Source organism: Gobio gobio (assembly GCF_949357685.1).
Source record: "Gobio gobio genome assembly, chromosome: 2".
Lineage (NCBI taxonomy): Eukaryota > Metazoa > Chordata > Actinopteri > Cypriniformes > Gobionidae > Gobio > Gobio gobio.
Window position 1 is genome coordinate 55,056,246 of NC_137098.1, and position 19,038 is coordinate 55,075,283.

Here is a 19,038-nt window from a genome sequence, read left to right on the forward strand (position 1 = left end):
ATGCATTGTGATTTTATATACAACACATATGTTTCATAATCACTGTTCAAATGCATTATAACCCATTAATGGTTATGCTTTTAAAGTGTTTAAACTGAATTGCAAAACATAAAATAATATAAATAACACATGAGACATCAGATTAAGTGTTGATCCTAATGCAGTACACTCTTTGAAGTTGTAACTATTAATAGAAAGTATCATAATGCATTTTACCTCTGGTGACCATGTTTCACTGGCACATAAAACTGATACTAATGTGAATTATAAAGCATAATGAATGGCCCACGGAAGGCATTTCTGCCTTTTTGAGCCATTTTTACATAACATTAGTTATGCACATAATGGCATGAGTCACAAATTCTGTTGAACTATCAGAATTTTTACAATGCAATTCATCTTCATGGTGACACAATGAAATATTTTCTCATCAATTATTAAAGCGTGCATTGCGACATGCAAAGAATGCTCAAATTGGTTTTTGTTGCCCGTAGCCTACGTATCTAACCTGTTTACAAGTTTTGTGAGCTATGAGCTGTAACATGAAATGAAAACGAATGACTAATCTTAAGACAATAACTGCACATATATGGGAAAGCGGCTGATTTGAATAATAATATATGTATTATTGTTTGTAAAGCATGGTGCAAGCGTTTGCCAACATCACAGGGTTGATTCCCAGGGAATGCGTGGATTGATCGAATGGTGGTTGAATATAAATGAAATAATAACAGAATACAGCTTTCTTTAAGGTTACAGATTCAAGTAGCATCCTGGTCTGAAATTCTCTTTGGAAATTAAATAGGAATTCCAAATTTGAAACCGTTTCAGAGTGCTTTCAAACAGTGTAACAGGACTTAAACTCAAAATAGCATTCTTTAGTCGATGACTAAACTGACCCATTTTTCCTGAGTTTATTTTTCCAAACATACTTTGCTGATGAAGATAACGTTCTCATTACATGCTTTATTTTTCATTCGGATACATCCTTGAAGGACAGCTATTATTTCTCTGGCAACACTATTTGTTTGTCCTTCCATCTACGACGGTCTTGTCGACGGTGACTGCCGCCTAAATATTTAGCTTGGCTGTGGTTGGTGGCCTGGGATATTTGCCATTTTTTTTGTTGCTTTGTTCATTTTTAGAATAATAATGATCCACTTGCCCACAGAGGAGAAACAATGGAGTCTGTGTGGCAAAATGGGATATATATGTGCGGTGCAGCCCTTTATGCAGCCTCTTTGATGCTAATGAAACGGTCCTTTGCCCAGATTCCACATTGTGCCTTTTTCTTCTCAGAGGATTTGAGGATTTTGCTTGGAAGTCCTTGTGGTTCTGGGACCAATCTGGGGGTTCTGGCTAACATTTCCTCATTCCACCAAGCTTTGTCCTTAGATCGCCTTCAGGTGGTCACAGAGTTGAAGTTGGAGGAGTCGTGCTCGTCGGGAGGTGATGTTCCCATGCCTGCTGTTGGAGTCCTTCAAAGATCAACCAAAGTTCTCTGTTATGGAAGCGTCCAGGGAACCTGCTCCAAAGCAAACCCCACCTGCTGAGCTCTGCTTTGGGAAACAGGAGGCTGAGGAACGGTCATCCAAACCCACGCCGCTCTTAAAAACAGTGAACCACCATGCAGATATGACTAGCACTTACTCATACCAGTGCAAACAAGAAGATTGATTGAGGTGCGATCAAAGAGTTACCGTAAAACTGGTCAGTGGCATTTATGAGGTCATGACTTGAATTACCAGGTTTTACCAGGTTGCGGGTGCAGCCTTTTTGTAACTTGAATGTGGCTTCTGGTGTCATTCTCTTCCAGTCATTTTACCTGTACAAAAACTGTACCTGTACTTAAATTTTACAAGTTGTGTTCATATTCCGGGTTCATCTGCTTGCCTATATCGACCTTATTTTGCCGTGCATAAGCAAACAGTTTTCTTTTAATGTGCGAGACTTCCATTTCATTGGGGCAGTCGTGGCCTAATGGTTAGAGAGTCAGGAAATGACTGAGTGTGGCGAGGTTGGTGAGCGAGAGACGTGGGAGGAGCGAGCGAGACCAGTTTCGAGTCCTCTCATGAGGGAGCCCAGAGGCATATAAGGACTAGCACACCAGTGAAGGACGAGAGAGGACTAGGCCTGGATTTTACATTCTTTTTGTTTATGTTTTGTTATGTGTGTGTTTGCGCGGCAGCCGTACGTGAGCTGCCGCTTTTACTTTCATTTTGTTCATTTATTTATTAAAGTCTGTTAAACGTTCGCCGGTTCCCGCCTCCTCCTACCCAGCAAACCGTATTACACTGAGTAAGACACCTAACCCCCAATCGCTCCCTGAGTGCCACAGCAAAATGGCTGCCCGCTGCTCAGGGGGTGTGTCCACGGTTTGCTGTGTGTTCACTACTCACTTCAGGTTAAGTGGTTTAGAATGTCTTGCTGTTTTTAATAATTGAAAAAATGCAGTGGGTATGGTATATATACATTGCAAGTGTTGTCTATCTTTGTTTTGTGATCTAAATATTTGGGGCCTTTGTCACCTATTCTGCAGATTTATAGATGTTCTTTGTGTCTCCGTGCCAGTCACATGACTGAAAACCATGAATTGCAAATGGTTATTTGTTTTGGCTTATTGTTGTCTGGGTCCACTTATCCGTCTAATGACATCCCATCTCTCAGTTTAGGAATGTCTCTATACTGTCATCTTATCCACCTTATTTTGCTGGAAGTAAGCTGTTTTCAGTGAATGCGCAAGACTTCCTATTCATTAGCCGCTAAATAACCAGAAGAATATTAAAGTGTAGTAAACCGTAAAACTATTTAAGACAAATTACTTGGGTAAAAGGCTCTCACTAGCTGATAGACAAAGTTTTTTTAATCTTTGTATCTTGAATTCCAGTTTTCAATATCAAGCTGCATAATGGACTATTTTTGTACAGCTAAAATAGCTGCAAGTGGATGAGTCTGGAAGCCAGACATATTCAACTTAAAAATAGATGCACCAAATAAAAACTTAAAATAAAAATAAGATATAAATGATGTATTGTTGTTCGGTGTGATGTTTCGTTACATTCCTGTGTAATCTTGAAGCATTCAGTGCCAAACTCAGTGTTGGCATTTTATCACAATTACTTGTCATCTTACATCACACAAAATCCATAGTTTTGACTGCTAGAAGTCGTCAGAAAGTCAACAGAAGTTCAATTTTGGGGAGGCTGAGAGGTCAGAGTTATTGTGGAGGTGATTGTGGAAAAATTCCTGTCTAATTAGACATCACTAAACTGTTATTATATTGGCCTTGAAAAACCTTTTTGCGGTCGAAATTTATTTTTCATTTCCAGTGAGGTTTGCCTTGTTGAAAGGCTGATATTACAGCATGACTGACCTATTTGGTGGTGTTGGGGTTGTTGGTAGCAGCGTGCGGCTGTACTCAGGGCAGTGGGTCGCCATCTGGGTGATTTACGATTGTAGTCCAGCTTCGTTTATCATCTCCATATGGTTTTCACCCAATTGTTTGCATAACAACAACTACCAAGGGCCTCTTTCTTGATGTGCTTGAACTTATTGAGTGGTTGTGTTGTTATCTGTCTTGGCGAGGAGTATTAATAGCTTTTATATGCTTCCAACGTTCTTGGCGTCTGTCCTTCAGAGTGGAAAGACTTCCCGACAATTAGATCTGCTCCTGAGGGCTTTAGCAGCTGTCACCGGATCAGTTCGGAGACCGCTTCTACTCCGCTGAAAGGCATGTCAGCTAATTTGTTTATGGAAATAACTTCAGGCTTCAATAATCCTGAGCTTTTGTCCTATAGGTATCAGCATTCCGAGAAGTATAGCTCACAGTTTGAATATTGTTGTGGGTGTTTTGTTAAGTCAATAACATTTTTTTGGCTGCTTTGGATTGCGTTCCTCCCTTATTCTAGCTGTGCTGGATGGGAAAAACAACTTAAAAATTGTTTTGATTTTGATTATTTTAGCCAGTCTTCTGTGCCGTATAATCGAACAGATGTTGTAGCAGTGAACGAGATGCTCATAACATTTACCGTGCATCTGTGCGTGTTTGTGGGCACATTTGTTGTTTGTTATGGGGTGCATTAGGATTGAACGGCCCCTGAAAAGCACTTCTGCAAACTGTTACTGCAGCATCTTAGAAATGTATTTTGTAACTTGAGGCCATCAATGGTAATGATTCAAACTAGGGATGTGTGCGACTAATCGACAACACTAGTAAAAAACTCTTAGAATAACACAAATAGTTTTTTCCTTTGTTCCCTACGACAAATACACAATAAAATATATAGCCCCGCTAAATCACTCACACAAATCTGATCTTTAACACTAAATGTGTTGGGTGGCATTGAGGATGCATGATGTTGAAGTGATATGAGGTGATAGCAAGTGCTTCCAATGGTTGTGTAGCAATATTTTGATTAATATTGGTAAATGTGGTCCTTGATTTAATCATGTATCCCAACGGATGATGATACACCTTTAATTGTTGAAAATTTTTTACCTGAAACCCAAAATGTGGTAACCTTTTTATATCTACATCTAATTAATAATTAGCCTGGATGCCAGCCGAACTTAGCCCCGCCCACAACATTTGAGGTTGAGAAGTTCGGTCTGGACTTGATCCGTTGTGGTGCAACTATGCTTGAACCAGAGCTGTTTGGACCAATCAAATAGTCAGGGCGGGCTTTATATGATGATGGACAGTTGATCAACAGTAACGTAATCATCCACGTCACCAAAGAGCATTTGGGGTGAATTTGTTTACTAAACAGAGAACTTGTTCGTATATTCATTCACCCTTACTATTTCTCTCAAAAATGATGATCGTGTTGGTAAGTACTCTGTGTATCCTTAAATTCTTTTTACAACACCAGCAAAGATCGTTTACGCTCTTCTTCTTCTTCTACTTCTTCCAGCGTGTGTGCAGTTGAGTTCTGTTGACAACTATGCGTCGCTCGACATGCGTCACTTACTCCGTTGCTCTGATTGGTTGTAGGTCTATCCAATTGAGTGCAGAGGCATTTTTGCCCCATAAATCACACCCCAAAGGAGCAGTATGCGACTTATATTCTGACTAGAATGTCAGATGTCAGGATATTAATTATTAATACTCCTGGAGTGTAATTTTAAACTGTTATATTTTTTTTATTAAAAATACGATTTATTAATATTTTCTGAAATAAGTCTTTTATACTCACCATGGCTGCATTTATTTGATGAAAAATGCAGTTAAAAAAAATAACATTATGCAAAATATTTTACATGCTTTATACTTAAAGGGTCATGAAACCCCCCTGCAGCAGCTGTGCTTTTTCACACCTTCAATTTGAAAAGGCTTCCAAAAAGGGGCGTGGTAGACTGCGAAAAGGTGGGATGGGTATTGTGTGGAAAGAGGGAATGGTTTGCATAAATAGGGGAGTGTCATTAGGCGCATTAAAATGAGCTAATTTGCAAACCGCAATGCACAGACACAGGTGACATGGATAGCGATACCGACAGCAGCAGTTACAGCGGTTCTGAGACATGTTCTTGGTTCACACGTTGGCAATGTTTACAACAGAGAGATGAGATGAGGGATGAGTACAGCGAATGAGAGGGCTCTGAGATCATAAGTGGCGTGCAGCAGGAAGAACAGACAGAGATCGCTCTGAATGTCATTCAGCTCTTCAGATCAGCATAATTCAGTGAGAAATGAAATGTTATTCTGTATGACGAAATATTTTGCAAACGTGATAATAAATCTATATTTGTCCAAATATGCACACTGTTTGGCAAGATGAACAACGCGCCGACGTGGTTATGCTCTCATGAGAGAACATGAACCACCCACGAACACAGTCTCTGCATGCTTGCGATGCGATGGAGGAGTGGGGGGCCCACGGAGATGTACTCGGCGGGGAAGCCTCACTGTAATCCTCAGGTCATCCAGGCTTATCAGCCAAAGTAGCCCCTTTTCTGGTGCACCAGAAAAGAAACTAGATCGGGGTATAAGCGAAGGGACTCAACCCCGTTTGAGGTTTCATGCGTCCTTACATCGTATCTGCGTGACCATCCGTCTCGGCTGTTCCACCGTAGATTATCGGTCTTTACCCACAGGAAAGTAATCCAGGGAGCACCTTCACGAGACGCTGAAAACAACACCTCACTTTCCTCCTTGACTTTTCCGCACGCTGCTTCCAAAACTTCCCCACTATGTCTCAACAATAATGATGGAAGACGAACCTGACAGAAGTGACTGTCTCATGCATAATAACTAAATTATATTTTATGCATACTACAGCGCAGTGATTGGATTGAATGAGCTTTGAATATATGTCGAGAATCGCTCGAAACGGTCGACGTCAGCATGTTCGAGCAGCCCCATACTTGGGCCTACGGTACACGCTGACGTCAGCTTTTGTGACGTTGCTCGGACTCAGCTTTTCAAACCGGAAGACAGAAATCGCTCTGAAAAATGCTAAAATAATATTTTTCACATATGAATAACATTAATGAGTACCTTTAGTGTTTTCAGTGATGTGCAGCCTATACATATCTGTTTACATCTCAAAAAAAGTGTTTTGGGGTTTCATGACCCTTTAAATATATTTTAAAATTTAATTTATTCCTGTGATGCAAAGCTACATGTTCAGCAGCCATTTCTCCATTCTTCAGTGGCAAGTGATTTACTGCTCAAGAAATATTTATTATTATTAATACCCGAAAACAGTTGTGTGGCTTAATGTTTTTGTGAAAACCTTGATAAACAACCATTCAAAATTTTGGGTAAGTAAAATAAAAAGAAAGAAAGAAAGAATGAATGAAATGAACATGTTCACACAGCAAGGAAGCATTAAATTGATCAAATATAATAGTAAAGGCATTTATAATGTTTCTTTCTATTCATCAAAGAATCCTAACAACAAAATATATCACTGTTTTATATTGACCACAATCAAAAATCAGCTCAGCTTTTGAACATTTATAATAATTGAGCATCAATAATAACCAAACTTTTGACAAGTTGTGTATTTATAAATATTTTAGTTACCTTATTTCTCAAAATAATTAAAAAATTTTTATTATTTAAGTGATTTTGTTTAGTACGGAGCCCGGCACGTCACCTATAGGAGAAAAAAAAACAATCCGTGCCGGCGGTTTTGCAATCCGTTCCCTCAGTTTATAAACCGTGATCACGAATTCTTAAACTGTTCCCTCGGTTTAACAAATCGTGCCCACGGATTAATAAACCGTACCCACGAATTTCCAATCCGTGCGCTCAGATTTTGCAAACCGTACCCTCAGTTTTTAAATCCGTTCCCACAAATTCATAATCCGTGCGCACGCTTTAACAATCCGTGCGCACGGGTTTGTAAAAACTTTACTCACAGATTCATTTTAGAAGAAGAACATTAAACTCCCAGGTAGCCTACGTGTTAACGAATCTTATTGTTTTATTGTGTATTATTCATCAAATTATATTAACTGCAGTGATTCTCTATAAACGGGTGGCGGAATACAACGATTTAATAAGAATTAGCCTATGTGCGTCAAAATCTTGTTTAACTGTACTAACCTTAGCACTTATTATTATTGCCTAATAAACCTTGCATTGTGTATGACTGACTTTTAATTTATTTGTTCCTGTTTTCTTCTTCTAAATGCATGTAGCCTAAATGCAAAAATATGCACCACACACCCTCTTCCTGATTAAAAAATATATATCCGGGATAAATATATAAAAATGTTTCTCTTCAAACTATGCAGAACAATAATAATTAATAATTTATTCGACATATAAAAAATATAAACATAAGAATCACTGCCGCCCCATGAACGTCGCTGTGCCTTGCAGAGCCGTGACTTATGGCGGACCCTGGTGCAGCCACAAATATCATAACTAGCCTAGGCCCACTGTAATTAAGACATATATTCAAAGAATGTATCAAAAACAGAAAGACGGGCTTAGACTACTTAAAGGCCGCATAAACAGGCCAGTGGGTTCGTACGTACGTCAATACATTCCCAACGATCTTGGTTTGCTTCTTATTTATTAAATATACAGCCATTTAGTGGATGAAACCTTGATCAAAATTAAAATACAATTTATAGAAAACGAAATTCACTTTAAAGAACTTATTTCTGCAAAACAACACTCAATAAAAATCATGCCTGACCCCATGTCTCCGGACATATTGCGAGTCTTATAGCCTATCTTACTCATGCAGCTCACTTTTCATCATCAACATATGAAATTAAAACAATAATATAATAGGCTAATATTTAAACATATAGCCTAACTATGAATCTAAATAGGCTACGTTTTGCATGTAGCCTACTCCACTCCAAACGCTTCAAAAATGTATTTTGTTTATTAAACGCAAAGTTTTAAATTTCAAATTTAATTTCTAAATTCAGTTCATATTTCCAACAAACGAAATTCCGAGCCAAAATAACTAAGTGGTACAAAAAACTGCAAAAATGATAAATATTAAAGAATTCGCGGGCGCTTTCGTCAACATGATAGACTATAAGACACGCAATATGTCTGGAGACATGAGTGGGGTCAGACATGATTTTTATTGAGTGTTGTTTTGCAGAAATAATTTCTTTAAAGTGAATTTCGTTTTCTATAAATTTGTATTTTAATTGGTATTAAAATGTATTTTGATCAAGGTTTCATAAACTAATTGCCTATAGCCTATATTTAATAAATAAGAAGCTAAATAAGAACACCGGGAATTCGGATTAACTTGCATAATGAACCCACTGGCCTGTTTCCGTGGCCTTTGAGTAAGACTGAAAGCATCTTTCTTTTTAATACATTTCTAGAATATATGTATTACAGTATAACATTCAATATATTACATAAACATTTCTAAAACTGTCAAAATATTTTTTTTAAATAAAGCATTCATTAAGTATTTTATTATAAACATACTGTTTTAATTGCACTCATTTATAATATTCATTAAAAATAAGTGATAAATAAATACATTTTAAAAAATCAATACAATAAATAATAATAATTTTGTTTGTTATTATTATTATTATTATAATTATTATTTGCCTATTGTTGCATTTAGGCTACATGCATTTAGAAGAAGAAAAGAGGAACAACGAAATTAAAAGTCAGTCATACACAATGTATTAGGCAATAATAATAAAGTGCTAAGATTAGTAGGCCTACAGTTAAACAAGATTTTGACGCACATAATTCTTATTAAATCGTTGTATTCCGCCACCCGTTTATAGAGAATCACTGCAGTTAATATAATTTGATGAATAATACACAATAAAACAATAAGATTCGTTAACACGTAGGCTACCTGGGAGTTTGCTGTTCTTCTTCTAAAATGAATCTGTGAGTAAAGTTTTTACAAACCCGTGCGCACGGATTGTTAAAGCGTGCGCACGGATTATGAATTTGTGGGAACGGATTTAAAAACCGAGGGTACGGTTTGCAAAATCTGAGCGCACGGATTGGAAATTCGTGGGTACGGTTTATTAATCCGTGGCCACGATTTGTTAAACCGAGGGAACAGTTTAAGAATTCGTGATCACGGTTTATAAACTGAGGGAACGGATTGCAAAACCGCCGGCACGGATTGTTTTTTTTTCTCCTATAGGTGACGTGCCGGGCTCCGTAGTTTAGAGTATTGTACCCAAACAAAAATTGCCCATATGAAATGCCCATTCCTAATTTAATACATTTCATGTTTCCTCTTCGTCTTCTTTTTATGCATATCCAGGGCGTATTCTGGACCTGAAGACTGGGACGGTGAAGAAGGAAGGACAGCAGTCCTCTATGAGGATGTGTATGGGGTCCAGACGTTCCTTCATCTGCAGAATGAGGTACAGTTCACAGTCTCAATTAGCTCACATATCTCAGAATCACAGGGGGATGGTGTGATGTCGTGGTTAAAGTCAGCATGACTTTACGGATGTTGCTTTTGTTCCTATTGTGTCATATATCCGAGTGTAATGGCTTCTCGAACAAGAACATTTTTTACCAGTAAACACATCAGAGAAGAAAAGATAAGTTTTTAAATGATGTAATGATGTTTTAAGTGATTAAATGATGTACACAGATTATTTAATCAGTATTCCATTAAAATAAGGATTGTCAATTTAGATTTTATGGTGACTTTAGGTTTCTCAAGAAATTATAAAAAAAATGTTGATACCTTTTTTACCTTTTATAAGATTTATTATCAGGTTGAACTATTTCTTGTGGTGTGCCGGTAACATTTACATCACTGCTTATAAATAAATCCACACATACGTTTATTTAGGCCTGAAATTACTCTACTTAAACAAAGGTGTTGTGGAATCACTATTATCAATCTGCACAACATTAATAGACTGTCTGCTTGTTTCCCTTGTAAAATCTTCTTCAATTATGCCTTGTACTCTATATAAAGCATTTCCCTGTTTATTCAAGTGTTGTTTGTTCATCTGTTACTTTGATCATAACAATATCATTTTACTGTTTCAGTTTAAAGCCTGCATGAACTTTTAAGACATTAACAAAATGCATTCATAATGGGAATTTTTAGCAATGAGGCGAACAGAGAGCAAGACTTTTGTTGTTGCTAAACATTCCTGTTGTTCCCGCATTGTTTAAAAGGTGTTTTCATTCATGTTGTTTTGAAATGGTTTCTATTTAATAACAGATGATAACATGCATTTCCCGAATGTGTTTCGAATGTCCGTGCTAGTTCAAGTTATAATCCATGACGAGCAAATTCCGACATAACATATGATTAAGCCTCATATGTCTTTGTGCTACATTCAGCACTTAGATATGAGAGTTGGCAACATCAAGAATGTGTTCGTGTTTAACGTTTTCTATTTGTGGCTGTCTTACAAATTGAAACCGCATGTTAGCGGATGAGCGCATTTGTCAAGTGTGTGTAAAAACACTCAGAACCCCTTAAAAACATGATTGTCATTCTTAAAAGTTCTTATGCAATGGTTTATCTGAACACTATTCGATATCATGACTCAACCCTGAAGGACGTTTACTTTGCTGTGATCTTAAAATATATGTGCTGTTTATTTGCATACCTTGCATTCATGAACACTTGACAAACTATTTGACAAAGACCTGAGGGACAACAGACTTTGTCATGCCAGGTCTAATGGAAATGATTTTGGGGGATAAACAGCTCAAGTTAGAACAGATGTGAACTATTTTACCACTCAACAGTGTCAGAGATCTCAGGTCACCGTATTGTCTTTACTTGCTGGATTTACATGATAACAATAGATAGATATCGTCCTTATAAATGTGTATTGTAATTAAAATATTAGATATCTTGGTAACGCTTTACAGTAAGGGTTCATTTTGTTAACTTGTGTTAGTTAACTACATTAGTAAAAATTAACTAAGAATGAACAATTCTTCTATAGCATTTATTAATATTAGTTAATGTTAATGTTAATCTAAACATTTACTACTACATTTTATGTATCCGTGTTCTGTTAACATTAGTTACTGTGAACATTATAAACATTAACAAAGGTTAATAAATGCCGAAAAAATATATTGCTCATTGTTAGTTTGTTAATGCATTAACTAAATAAACAAATGAGACCTTATTGTAAGTACTAATATCATATCTTCTATCTGTAAAAAAAAAATCTATATTATAGTCCTAATATTCGGTGGTTGTGCTATAAATGATTAATTAACTGGGTTGTAAAAATCACATGAAACTTTTCTGGCTTTGATTTTCTTTGAATAGCATTCTTGTTTTTTTATCTGTCAAAATAACTGGCAACCTTTTGAATTGTCAGTATGTTTTATTTTTTTATATGTTAAATAATTATCTTTTTAATGCAAACTCTAAATACATATTATTTAATCTGAATCATCTTTTCTGATTGTGTCAAATTTGAAGAATTTCATATTTGATCATTTTTATCTTTTGTATTAACATACAAATGTTAAAATCTTTTTTATTAATGCAAGTGATCATTTGTGCCATAGCGTATCATAATTATGTTGAGGTTTCAAAACTTTAAAGTTTAACAACAAATTGAATTGTCTGTATTTTTTTTTTTTATCTGTTAGCTCAACTTCTGAGTACATATTATTTAAAGGCACAATATGTAAGATTTTTGGATAAAAAAAATCCAAAAACCACTAGAACAGTCTTAAATATTTTGTGTACTTGCATTATCCCAAATGTTTCCAAGAATGTTTAAATCCAGGGAAATAAGCCTTATTTTCCAGAACACTGACCGTGTCCGTGCGTCGCCTATCAATGGTATCATATCCGATTCAAACTCGATTTCCGTTTTATTAGAAACCATAGAAACGCCAGAGACGCTTTAATATATTATATGTTTTATTAGACAAAGGAACAACTGTTTGGATACATTAATCGATAGAAACCTAATCATTTTTATAAAGCTCAACACAGTGAGCTATAAAGCTTAAATCTCGTTTTCTGACTGGAAGAAGCGGCGACTGTGGCATAATAAAAGTCCCGCTGCTGTTGAGCTGTGTGTCGTGCTCGTCTCTCATTAGCAATCACTCGAGTGGCCACGTTGCGCTCCAACAACACTCAGCCCTGCTGTGCTTCATACTACAGTAACATTAATTATCTCATCCATGAACATGGTTTCTTCCCAAGTCCTGTCCCGATTCTGTTCTATCGGCTGTTTTGAATATGCGACCTCTAGCGGCGAAAAACTACATAGTGTGGCTTTAATATGAATCTTTTTTGCTGATAGTACCACACTTGCCATACTTTGATCTTTTATATATGTATATAAAAGCTTATAATTAAATTGAGGTTTCCAAACTTTAACAAAAATGTGTATTCATTTTGTATTCTTATTCATTTATGATGAGAAATTAACTTTGTTTTTAAATGTTTCTTTAGGTGTGGCAGTGCACCATTGGATCATATCTCACTGAATCGGTTGTCCAGCATGAGAAAGAGATACAGGTATGAATCTCTCTTTTTCCAAAGAAGTTTGCCAATCTTACATTTGCACCCAATTCTGTAGTTATTCAACCCTACAGTATCAACCAAACATCCTCTAATTCAAAATAGAACTCATGCAGTAGTACTTAGCATTATTAATTCATTTGTCATGTTTCGCCTTACACTTATTTAATATTTGTTTGTTTGTTTGTTTATTAGGGGCAATGCATGTTAATGAACATCAGCATAAAATACAAAATGTAAACATGCTGGATTATAACAACATTGCTAATTTACATCCCTAGTCCCCAGGCAGGTAAAACAAAGACATTACAATTATATATATATATATATACAATATATAATTATACAATACATAGATGACAACATACAATTCCAAATATCCAAGGTCATGAAAGCCTTTATAAAACATGCTTATGACTTTTTACAGTTAAAAATGACTACAGATCTGATTTGTCATGAGCCACTAAGGCTGTTCAGACTGTCAGTCCAAATCTGATTTTTGTGCATATCCGATTGAAATCCGATCAGATTTAGCAAGTCTGGACTGACAGTGTGAACATAGCCTTACAATCGAACCCATTAAAACCCAAACTAACACAAGTTTCATAGCTTTACTCTGTGAACATGTTTTGTTAGGTAACCTACAGTAAAAATGTGCTTGATGTAGTAACATCTAAATAAACTAGTTTGATTCAAGTCAATATTATTAAATATGTCTGGTGGAAATTACTCTAATAAAGGCATGATTTACTTTTTAGAATGTACTATGTGTACAATGAAAGTATAGCAGCACAAAGTGTATCAATGGGCCTGTTTACACCTGGTCACTTCATGCATTTTCTCTGATTGAGCACAGAGCGCCACAAGAACATTATGAGAAAGGAACACAAAGTTCTTTGTATTAATGGATTGAGTAAAAAAAAAGTCTTGACTCAGAGTTGATAGATATTGTGAAAATTTGGTTTCCCCTAGCTTTTTTAATATCTCCTTAGCTCAGAAGCCTAAATGTAGTCAATATTTCTGGAAATGCTGTTTTTTGCTTCCTCTGGAGATAGCTTGGGTGAATTGGTGAACTAGTTTGATTCAAGTCAATATTATTAAATATGTCTGGTGGAAATTACTCTAATAACGGCATGATTTAATTTTTAGAATGTACTATGTGTACAATGAAAGTATAGCAGCACAAAGTGTATCAATGGGCCTGTTTACACCTGGTCACTTCATGTATTTTCTCTGATCAGCTATCCAATCGTGAAAAGACCAGGTGTAAATGCCCTCCAAAAAAACTTTCGAGGCAAATTTAAATCCCATCACTCAAACCACTTCAGGATGTGGACTGAGATGCATTCCAGACGAAACTGGACAAGTGTAAATACAAAGTGTATATGACAGATATGACAGTGCTACTGCCACACGCATCACCACAGACGAGTAGTTAAGTATCTCTTCAGCAAGCCAATGTGCAAATCAAACAAAAAAAATGAGTCGCAGATGATCAACACACAATCATCTTTATTAAAAGTAGTGAGACTAAATCATTTACCAGTGCTGATGCTGCTCCTTCATTTTCTCGGTCTTGAAATTATGATAAATAAAATTAAGTGAATATCTGTTGCTCTCGTTGACATGAACAACGTTAAATTTGAATAGCATGGGAATTGAAGATCGGATTTATATTAATTTTGCAGAGACCGATTTATGTGGCCAAATGTAAATGACAAACAGGCCCAATTATTGAAACTGTTTTCTGGGAATCACAATTTGTCTTGCGGCACTTTTCAGTGTCAGTTTGTCAAATAGAATATTTGGCATTACATGCTCAGGAATGACTACTAGGAATTTTGTTTCTTAAAGAAAATTCCTAGAATTTGTTTCTGAGAATGTAACGCCAATGTTCCTATTAATTCCTCCGGTAATTCGCCCTTTGACCCCTGATGTTGAACCCACTGCCCTCCTCTCCATGGCAGGCATGTTGTTTGTCTGCATCATACTTGCAGCGCTGTGTGTTTTGCGGGCCGTGACAGCTCTGGAATGCAGAAATCACCTCTTCCAGGAACATCTGTGAGAAAAGTACATTTCAGATGTCTAAATGATAAATGTCGTACGTGTGTCAAGCTTTTATGCAAAAATGACCTGTCGTACAGTTCACAAAACACACAGAGGTGAGAAGTGTCAATGTAGATGAGGGAGATTGTTGAACAATAAATCAATATTGATTATTTCCATCCACCCACTTTGCAGATGTTTTATCCATAATGACTTATGTGTTTTTCCTGGGAATCGAACCCATGACCTGGTGTTGCTTGCGCAATGCTCAACCAGTTGTGCTCATAAAGAAGAATTAAATAATTTATGCAAGCTAAATGCCATGGCGTAGCTAGCATCATGCTCTGCTAGTTGAGCTAATTAAACAGCAATAAACAGAAATAAATTAATTAACACAAATTAAATGGAATGACTAAAACTAATCTTGGCTGATTTGACAGGGGGATCAGATTGAGCACAGAGCGCCAGAAGAACATTATGAGAAAGGAACACAAAGTTCTTTGTATTAATGGATCGAGAGGAAAAAAATGTCTGACTCAGAGTTGATAGATATTGTGAAAATTTGGTTTCCCCTTGCTTTTTTAATATCTCCTAAGCTTAGAAGCCTAAATTTGTCAATATTTCTGGAAATGTTGTTTTGCTTCCTCTGGAGATGGCTCAGGTGAATTGTCATGCAGTATGTGTACTTATGGTTTAGTTCATAAAAGTGCGAGATAAGATGCAAGTAGCTGAACTAAACTTTTATTATTATACGATAGAAATGCTAAAACGACCGACAAACAATCAGGGATGGAAACTTTTATCTAATATGGCAATTTTTTATTGAAAATATATAAATTTACGTGATTCATGTAATTTGTAACTGTCAATGTGACGAGAAATATTAACAAAGCCAATTGCCTCATATTAGGCATAAGATTAAAAATGAATGTGCACATATAGTGAATGAATTTAATAAGTTACATCATTGTGGCATACATTTTGGGACCTCTGCATTTATAAAACCCTGTATGTGTATATATATATATATATATATATATATATATATATATATATATATATATATATATATATATATATATATATATATATATATATATATATATATATATATATATATATATATATATATATATATATATATATATATATATTAAAAGACATAAAATTTCAATGTTTAAGTGCTACAATGGTCCCGGTCTCCACAAAAATATTAAACAGCTGTTTTCAACATTGATAATGGTAAATGGACTGCATTTATATAGCGCTTTTAACAGACCAATGGCCATCCAAAGCGCTTTACGCATTGCCGCACATTCACCCATTCATACACTCATTCACACACCGATGGCGGTGTGAGCCATGCAAGGCACCATCCAGCTCGTCGGGAGCAGCTGAGGTTAGGTGTCTTGCTCATGGACACCTCGACACTTGGTCAGGGGGAACCGGGGATTGAACCACAAACCTTCCGGTTTCTTCCTACATGAACCACTGAGCCACTGCCGCCCCAAATAATAATAAGAAATGTTTCTTGAGCAGCAAATCCGCATGTTAGAATGATTTCTAAAGGTGATTTATCATGTGACACTGAAGACTGGAGCAATGATGCTAAAAAGTCAGCTTTGCATCACAGAAAAAAATTACATCTTTAAATACAGTATATTCAAATAAAAAACAATTCAATTTTAATAACAATTCTCAATATTACAGTGTTATACTGTATTTTTGATCAAATAAATGCAGTCTTGGCGAGCAGAAGAGACTTTAAAAATCGACTTTAAAATCATAAAAAATCGTTCCGACCCCAAACTTTTAAAAATGGTATTAAAATGCAAACTTTGGAAAAGCAAAACTAAAATGATCTTGATGTATGCAGATAGCCCTGTTGTTGTGCTTCTGTGTTTTGTTTTGATGTGAAACGCTAAAGGGAACATTTTTGCTGAGGTCCGTGCTGGCTTTCCAAATCAGATCCTGCAGACCGTAATCCTCATATGACCCGAATGCCAACTTTAGTGTACCAAACACGAGTACCAGACATGTTTTGTTTGTTTCATTCTCTTTGTGTCTCTCTTTGGTTCGCAGAAATGGTCTTGGCCCATCTAAGGAGGGGGAGGCGCAGTACTCTGTCGTGCACTGTACTGGCTACATCAAGGCCTGGCCGCCAGCGGGTACTTACACAAACACACTCCAAACACGCTGGCATCTCTTTCAGTTCAAAGCCACTGAATCAGAGAGAAACTAACAAATATACAAACAATTCTGAGAGACTCAAACAAATACTCCGAAGTGTAACGGTGTTGGGGAGTAAATAACTAAAAGAACCCATGAAATTAAATCATTCTAATCTATATGCTAATGTAATTATTTTAAAATATATATATATTTTTTTTTTACATGGGTAACACTTGACAAAAAGATCCTGTTACTTAACATTAGTTAATGCATAACTAACAATGAGCAATACATTCAATGCAATACAATGTTTAAAATCAGAGAAATTTTAACCTGTGTAATGTCCCCCCTCATTGGATCACCTGTCAATGCTGTCATGTCCGCTTTATACTCTGTTTCCGCTTTTACTGCTCTCTTAGTACGCCAAGAGAGTAGTATGTCTGAATACATAATATTCGAAAAACAGTAGGCGGAAAGCTCTGAAGTGCACATTCAATGAAGACTTTACTATCCCATGAGGCCACAGAAGGGGATTTATGAATAGAAGTGAAGCGACGCAACTGACGCTGGTAGATCTTGTGACAGTAACAACATGGCGGATGTAGTATATCCGAATTTCTTTTATAATGGTTAATACATTCAAATGTAGTACCTACACGAGACATTAATAAAACGAAAGATCAATCTCGGTGTGGTATTCCCTAGATGGAGAGAGTGTCACAGCAAACTTCAACTAGAACGGTCTTGTTTAATTAGATAGGTCGAGCAAGTCTATGGCAGTGTAATTAAATATAGTATCTGTCAGACATTAAATAGTAAGTCAGCCTTTTGGGAAATGCTGTGGATGTATGTTCAGATATATTTTTAGTATGATTGTTTTGAACACGTAAAACTGCACTGCGTTGCCCCACCATTTAATTCGACAAATAAAGTGGCATGTATGAGTAGTAATTTAGCATTAAACATTGTTATTTGCGGCTAATTAATTATAATGAAATAAAATCACGTGATCAAACGTAATGGTTATAAAACTATTTCCCGTCGGATTCATTTCCATTGGCAGCGTAGGTGCAGCTGACAACTCCCATCATTCCCTGTTCCTTCACAGCTTCTTCAAGCTGCGCCTTTATTGTTTTGGATATGCGACCTCTAACGGCAAAAATTACATACTGTGCCTTTAATTGTTAGTTTATGTTAGCTCAGGTCTGTTAAATAATATTAACAGATACAGCTTTTGATTTTAAAAACACTGTAGTTTAGGGTCGAATTCTCACTATTAACTAGTTGCTTATTAACAAGAATATTACTAGGATATTGGCTGTTTATTAGTACTTTATAAAGCAAATTGTATTGCCAATAAGCAGTAATTAGAGGTTTGAGGCAAAAGTCATAGTTCATATTTAGTTAATAGTGAGAATTGGATCCTAAATAAAGTATGACCTAAAATATATTCGTAAATGTTGAAATGAGCATAAGCTAAAATTTTCGTTGCTAGTTAAAGCTACACTATGTAACTTTTCCGTCCACTAGAGGTCGCCTGTTCAAAACAAAGGCGTAGTTTGATGACGGCACGTTTGAGTGCAGATTCTCGGGACATGAGGTCTTCACCTCACATTTGGGATATTCTAAGTACTCAACTGAACAAAATATATAACACTGGCCTAGTGGTTTTTGGATATTTTACTGCAAAAATCCTACATAGTTCACCTTTAATGTTATGTAATTTTAACAAATACAACCTTACTGCCAAGTCTTACAGATACATGTAAATGAACTGATTCAAAAAAATTATTAATTGAATCATTTGCATAACTGCATGTAATTTTGATGTTAAATATTACTTAATCAATATCTGAATCAGGAGCAGAGGTATTATGGA

The 19,038-nt window shown here is 36.1% G+C and overlaps 1 protein-coding gene across 4 annotated transcripts in view; it reads left to right on the forward strand.

Annotated features, from left to right (window-relative positions):
- Positions 1–19,038, forward strand: part of arnt2 (aryl-hydrocarbon receptor nuclear translocator 2) — a 103,797-nt gene that overhangs the window by 35,069 nt on the left and 49,690 nt on the right. For all 4 annotated transcript variants that reach the window (XM_079811099.1, XM_079811098.1, XM_079811097.1 and 1 more), the window contains 3 exons: positions 9,729–9,831; positions 12,873–12,938; positions 17,070–17,155. In XM_079811099.1, coding sequence (XP_079667225.1) covers positions 9,729–9,831; positions 12,873–12,938; positions 17,070–17,155 — 255 coding nt within the window. The remainder of the gene's footprint in view (positions 1–9,728; positions 9,832–12,872; positions 12,939–17,069; positions 17,156–19,038) is intronic.